The sequence below is a fragment of the Fukomys damarensis genome, unplaced genomic scaffold (assembly GCF_012274545.1).
Source record: "Fukomys damarensis isolate Sample0158 unplaced genomic scaffold, DMR_v1.0_HiC HiC_scaffold_17, whole genome shotgun sequence".
Lineage (NCBI taxonomy): Eukaryota > Metazoa > Chordata > Mammalia > Rodentia > Bathyergidae > Fukomys > Fukomys damarensis.
In genome coordinates, this window is record NW_022900929.1 from 35,292,159 (window position 1) to 35,298,949 (window position 6,791).

Here is a 6,791-nt window from a genome sequence, read left to right on the forward strand (position 1 = left end):
GTGGGTCCTGTTGGACCCCTAAGCCTGTTCTGGTGGCGTCCAAGTCCCATCCTTGGTTCCCTTCCTGTCTGGCGGGCACGCTGCTGTGAGCACGGGGAGAGACAAAGCTGTGTAGGAGCAGGCAGGAGGAGGGGAGCGGCCGGGGGGGGGGGGAGGGAGGGAGGGAGGGAGCAAGGGAGGCTGGGGGAGGGGAGGGGTGCTGATCTGGACCCAGGAGACCCAAAGGGCACCTGAGGTGGGAGTCGGGGGAAACACGGGCCAGAGGTGCCCACTGCAGGCCTCTCAAGGGGGCAGCTAGAAGCAGGTCCCTAAGAGAGCCGCAGGATGCCAACTGTACCAGAAAGGCTAAAGGCCTTAGAAAATGCACCACTGGCAGTGCAGGCAAGCCATGGCCTGGGAAGACGAAAGTCACAGGAGACATACTGTGGACACATGACCTTCGTGAATGAATGAATGGGAGGCCTTCTCTAAGAGAGGACCCCTAGTAGATAGAAATTTTTGGATTTTTTTTTTTTTTTTGGACAGGGTCTCAATATATAGCCCAAGCTAATCTTGAACTTGCCAACCTGCCTCAGCCTCCTGAGTAGCTGAGATTATAGGCGTGCACCTCCTTGCCTAGCCCTCTAGCAGAAACTTTGTGAGAGGATCATCGCATCGGTAACAAATCCCTGCCTGTTTAAAAGCACTTAAGGCCTACTGCCAGCCTCCCACCTGGCCTAGGAGCCCAGGCAAGACCACACAGGTCCATGGCCAGGCCCCAGGCTTCCCATTGCTGCTCACCTGTGTAACCTCAGTGGCACCTTTTCCCCTAAGCTCTTGTCGCTGTGGGGATACTTCCCAGGCATGGTCCCTTGCCCCAGGGGGCCGGGGGCCAGATTATAGTCCAGTGTGTGGTTCTGCTGTTTGCCACAGTTGGACTTGTCCAGATCACAATCCACCTCCAGCTCCTTCTTCTGGTTTGTATTCTTGAGCTGGGCGGCAGGGATCAGGTTATCCTTCTGGAAGTCCGACAAGTTGTTCATGGCCTCCCTCCTGCCATCGTCTGGCCGCCGAAGCCGCAACTGGCGCACAGCCACTGCCACCATGCCCAGCAGCACCAGCACCACCACCAGCCCCACGCCCAGGGACACAGCCACCCAGGGGAAGCTGGGCGGCAGGCCCACAGGGAACTCGCAGCGGCTGCCCACAAAGCCGTAGGGGCAGTTGCACACGAAGTTGTCGGGGGAGAGGCCAGTGTAGCAGGTGGCCCCGTTGAAGCAGGGCCCAGAGGCACAGGCATCGCTGGGTGTCCGCACCTCGCAGCGCATGCCAGAGAAGCCCACAGGGCAGGTGCACACGATCCCATTCTCCAGGCCATGGCAAGTGCCACCATGAGCACAAGGCTGGCGGGTGCAGTCGCTGATGGGGTGTTCACAGTGGGGGCCTGTGAATCCGGGACGGCAGCGGCATATGCGGCTTGTACCTCTGTTCAGACACTGGCCCCCTGTGAAGACACACAGCGTGCAAGTCAGCAACGACCTGGGAATCCCCTGGCACACTGGGTGGGGGCTGTCTCTGGAGCGTGCTTCTGCCTCCATGCACACCACCAGCACAGACAAAGCCTGCCTGCTCGCTGCAAAGAGCCGTGCAGAATCAGCAGACCGAGAGTTTGGGGCGACCCTGCTTCTCTGCACCTCAGTGGGTTCGTGCAGCTACCATCTTACAGAACTTTAGAGTAAAACGGAGATACCTGTGTTTGAACCTCAGCCAGCCCTCTCAAATGGGGACCTGGCACCTGGCACTTTATCCTGTCCCTAACCCTCAAGTCTCCACATTTGCCAAAGTAGGGTAGAATATTGCTGACTTCACAGGCTAGCTCTGAGGGTCAGGTAGGAAGGCGCTCGAAGGCCAGAGCACATAAGGGCACAGAGTAAATGCACAACTAAACATAATTATCATCCTTTCGTTTTGTCCTCACAACCACATCAAAGACAGACAACAGATACTGACTGTATCACACTTCCCTGTTCAGTGATGTAGACTAACTGTGGCTTGAGGGAGTCAAGGGAGAGCAAGAGCAGACTCCATCCCACACTTCCCAGCCCCTCTCAGCTCTGAGCTTCTCTTCTCCATGGTGCTATGTGCTTGCATTGCCGTCACCAGGGCCAAGGAGACAAGGACTGCTCAAAATATGCTGGGCAGTCTAGATGCCACACCGAGCGCCATGTGGTTGTGGGGAAGACGAGACCTCCAGGAGCAGGGCTCTGTCTGTGTCTCCAGCCCTCTTGAGGAGGGAACTAAAGCCACCAAGAGCCCTCTCTCCAGCACAGGACTCCCCAGGGAAGGTCGAGGCCACCCTAGGCAGCTCAGGGCTGTGACATGGAAACAGGAGTAGAAGTCACACCTGGTGAACACCACCACCTCTCTTAGACCTGCTGCTAACCTGCTCTCCTCCAAATCCTCAGCTGATCAAGCCAGCTCTTCACCTCCAGAGAAAATGGTAGCCACTCTCCAACCAGCAAGAATGCTAAGTCCCTCGAAGGCACTCTTTCCACAGAGCCAGTGAGCCAGGTTAACAGGCCTTACTCACCATTGGCACAGGGGTTGCTGGTACACCTGTCCACTTTCTTCTCGCAGTTTGAGCCAGTGAAGTTGGGAGGGCATTCACAGGCATAGCTGGCCCCCTGGTTGCGCTCCCGGCAGGAGCCCCCATTAAAGCAGGGGGAGTCAGAACAGGTCAATGTGCTATGCTCACAGTGCAGGCCATAGTAGCCCGGGGGGCATGAGCAGTGGTAGCCATCCTCCTGGTCCTGGAGAGACACGGTAAAGGGACAAAGTCAGACTCTGGCAGACAGGGGGCAGGGGACATCATTGGGGGATGGGTTCCACTTGCCCACAGTGCCGGTCCATGGCTCCAGGGCTTTGGCTGCTTAGGCTGGGCCAGCCAAGATGCTGCCTCAATTGTACCTCTGTCTTTTGGCACTCACCTTACAGCTGCCCCCATTGCGACACGGGTTGCTGTCACACTTGCTGAGCTCCAGCTCACAGTCGATGCCGGTGTAGCCTGGTCGACAGGTACAGGTGTAGCTCCGCTGCCCACTGTTGGAGCACGTGGCCCCGTTCTTGCATGGGGAGTGGTGAGTACAGTAGTTGAGATCTGCAGAGACAGGAATCAATGAGCTTGTGCTTTTTGGCTCCTTACACTGTCATTTCACCCCCACAAACCCAAGAAGCTGCAAGTCAAAGCCCCCTGGCCCTAAATACGCTCCCCACGCAACAAAGTCATGTAGAGTGCAGCATCTGGAGCCATGTGTGAGTGGTGCATTTAATCAAGGTTGCTGAGACAGACAATGGCCTCCCAGGTGAGCTCATGAACACCACCACTGAATTCAGTAAGAATAGGAAAGGAGGAGGGGAGGGCAAGCCTGCAGGTGAAGGAGTCAGAAAAGCCTTCATGGAGGAGGGTCTGCTGAGATAAGCCTGGAAGGAAGGGTAAAATTTCAGCAGGTGGCCTGCAGGGGAGGTGAGAGCCACCATAGGTGGTAACCAGACATTTTAAAAAGGAAGAGGCTTTAAAAAGGTATCTGGGAGTATAAGTATTTGTTTTCTTATTGGGAAAGAACAGAAAGGGAGAAGCAGACAGCAAATGTAGGGACTGTGAGGTTGTTTGCATATGACCAGTATATATATGAGTGTCACCTGGGAACGAGTGTGCACAGAGGAGAGGGAATGAGTGGGAACCAGGTGTGTGTGTTGGAGAGGGGCAGAGAGAGAGAGGGACATGCACACACATGGAGAGCACAGGGACTGTGCCATGCTCCTGAAAACATCCAGTCAGGGCCTAGGCAAGTCTCTTTCAGCCTGGCAAGCCTGCACACCCTCCCCGGGCCCGTGTGGAGTCCCCACGGCAGGAGGCATCCCTCTTGACCCTGAAAATGGGAGGTGCACGCTGCAGCCGGCTACGAGCACACAGAAGAAAGGCTTCGCTCCCCTAAAGTCAGGACGCTGTGCAGACAGAAGAGTGACTAACACCAAACACCAGGTAGAGAGATTGTGGGGCTCAGGCAGCTGCCTGAGTGCCATTGGGAGAGAGCAAGGGAAGCTCTTTGTGTCCGCATCTAAAAGTCAGTTAGACGTCCCTTCCTCCACTCAGAGGCCCAGCTCAGCCACAGTTTGGGCAGCCAGCGGGCACACCCCACCAGACAGCTGTTTAGGGGAGAGCTGCTCAAACAGCCCTGCAAGGTAAGCAAACACTCAGAGGGTTAATAGGTAACTACAAGGCAGAAAGAGGAACTAAGCCTAGCATCCCTCTCTTTGGCCTTGCTAGAATTTATGAGGGCAACCTCCTGGCTGCCAATCTGTCACACCGCTGGCTTCTTCTGCCACTCTGACTCCCTAGCCCCTGGAGAAGAGGGATCTCATTCTAGGTCAGATGTTAAGATCCTTTAGAAGTCTCAAGATCTTTGAAGGATAATGGGAAAGCCAAGTTAGCAGTCACTGCAGAAAAAAGGTCTAGGCATGAGCTCTGGTTCCCAGCCCCTGCCCCCTCTGTCCCTCCCTGACTCACCTTGATCACAGAACAGGCCTCCCCAGCCCTCATGGCACGTACACTGCCAGGGGGTGCTGCAGGTGCCGTGGCGACAGCCATTGTGGGGAATACATTCGTTGCATAGGCGACCCTGCCAACCTGGGCGGCAGCTGTGGGAAAAGGGTTAGGCTGAGTGAGGCGAGAGGCCTGGCCAGGGAGGGCACCCCAACTCTCTGTCCCCTACTCACAGGCACTCTGCTGGCTTGCTGCAGTATCCGTTCTGCTCGTGACAGCCAGAAAGACAGATAGCTAAGGAAGGAAAACATGCAGGCTGAGGTCGGGATGCTTAGGACACCGATGCTCCACTCTCCCTCCACACCTGGGCGTGCCTGCTTCTCCTGGGCTTGCTTCCTACTCTGGGTCTCCAAAAGGAACCATGACTATCTTAAAGGAAAGGAAGGAGAGTCCATGCTGGGTGGAATGCTCTGTGGGTCCTTGTGGGCTTTGGCATGATGGGAGAAGCACCAGGAAGAGAGGGAGGTCCGAGCTGGAGCCTTCTCAGCATCTCCACTGGTCCTGGGCCACGCTCTGGGAGGGCAGACTATGGCTGAGGAGCACACCCTTGCCACACAGATGGGGCCCGGATGCTCACGCTGTTCGCAGTACTCCCCAGTCCATCCAGGCAGGCAGGACAGGCTGCCGTCCGGCTGGCACACATAGTGGCCGAAGTGGTCATTGCGTTTCTTGCACAGGCGCGAGCAACTGTCCCCATAGTAGTTGTCACTGCAGATGACCCGGTAGGAGTAGCGCAGCCTCGTGAGGGTGCTGGTTTGCTCATCTGGTAACCAGTTCTGACCCACAGGTAGGGAGCCCTGGATGGCGATCTTGCTGATGAGGGCATCTGGTGGCAAGGCCTCTAAAGGAGCAGAGACCAGGTCAGGGAAGGCCGCCTGCCTCCCCCCAGCTGTGGTTTTGCTGGCCAGCTGCAGATCTGCCTCTGTCCAGATGACCCTGGCCTGCCAGCAAGCATAGGGCAGAGGGACCCAAGAGTCCTGCTGCTTAGCTGCCCTGCGTGTGCATGTGCAGGGGACCTGATATCCTTCAAAACAGGGACAATGGAAGGATGTTAAGAGACCTCAGTGCTCTGGAGGCAGATAGCGAGGAGAAAAAGGAAAAGAGGTCACAGTGGAAAACATAAAAAGGGGCAGGGGGAGAGAAAGAAAAAGAAAAGCTTTCCAAGTGAGGAGCCTGGGGAGCAGGGTCCTCCGGTGCCTGCTCAGGGGTTCTGCTCCCAGAGGTAGGTAGTGGCTTTCTTTTTTTCCTTTTCAAAGTGAGAATTGTTGTGCTGCTGAAATATCCTTTTTCCTCTGTGTCAGAACAACATCCCAAAGCCATTATTCCCTTTCCAAAGGAGCGGAATTCGCGAAAGGTGTAAAATACAGGAAGGGGCCCGTCAGCGGCGCTGGCAGCTTCAGCCTTTCTCACTGCAGTGCTCCCCGCGTTCCCACGCCAAAAATAACCCGCAGGAAACGCAATTGTGCTCTGAGTCCAGGCAGCCAGCGGAATCTGAGCGTCCATCGCGGGGCGCAGCTCCGGGCCAAGCAAAGCGTCCTGCCCCCCACCCCAACGCTGCGCTTCCCCCACCTCGGACACGTTAACTCTTTCGGCGCTGCACCGTGTCGCCCCCCTGTGGCGGAGCAGCGAGACACTCACCTGGCCGCAGGTCGTCTCCTGGAGCGTGCCAAGCTTCAATGATGAGGGAGAAGGTGCCCTGGGAGGCAAAAGCGGGTGGGGGAGAGAGAGCGCGAGATGAGCTGGGCAGGAGGGAAGGGGTGCCTCGCCGCGGCCGGTTTAATTAATCTAATTGCAGGATACAGTTACTGCGCCCGGGTCCACATAACGGGTCTGCGTGTAGCGTGGCGCGAGCCGGGAAGGTGAGAGGAGATCCCAGGATCTGGGGAGGGATGAGGGTGGGGACGGTAAGGCGGGGCAGGGTGCTTGGTATTGAAAATCGCGTCCCAAGAGCTGGGGGAAGGGAGGCAAAAGACTGGGAAGCCAGAGACTGGCGAGTCTTCTCAGGGATGAGGTCCCAGGAGAGAGTTAAAAAGAAAGGGCATTTGGGGAGGGTCTCTGGAGAGGGTTTGGTCCCTGGGTGCTCCTTTCTTTGGCTTCTGAGACCCCCAGCTCGCCCAGGTTGTGCTCACCGGCCAGGTAAAATTGAAGGGCAGTTGAAGAGGGTTTCGGCCCCCGCCACTACTGTCCTCCTCGATGGCGAAGGAGTTGG

General features: G+C 56.7%; 1 protein-coding gene across 1 annotated transcript in view; it reads right to left on the reverse strand.

Moving 5' to 3' along the window:
• Dll4 (delta like canonical Notch ligand 4) overlaps window positions 1-6,791 on the reverse strand; it is an 11,471-nt gene that overhangs the window by 1,709 nt on the left and 2,971 nt on the right. The window contains exons 6-13 of the mRNA XM_019207557.2: window positions 6,712-6,784; window positions 6,221-6,278; window positions 5,160-5,423; window positions 4,756-4,816; window positions 4,547-4,677; window positions 2,967-3,136; window positions 2,570-2,789; window positions 781-1,483 (exon numbers count right to left, since the gene is read on the reverse strand). Of these exons, the coding sequence (XP_019063102.2) occupies window positions 781-1,483; window positions 2,570-2,789; window positions 2,967-3,136; window positions 4,547-4,677; window positions 4,756-4,816; window positions 5,160-5,423; window positions 6,221-6,278; window positions 6,712-6,784 (1,680 nt within the window). The remainder of the gene's footprint in view (window positions 1-780; window positions 1,484-2,569; window positions 2,790-2,966; window positions 3,137-4,546; window positions 4,678-4,755; window positions 4,817-5,159; window positions 5,424-6,220; window positions 6,279-6,711; window positions 6,785-6,791) is intronic.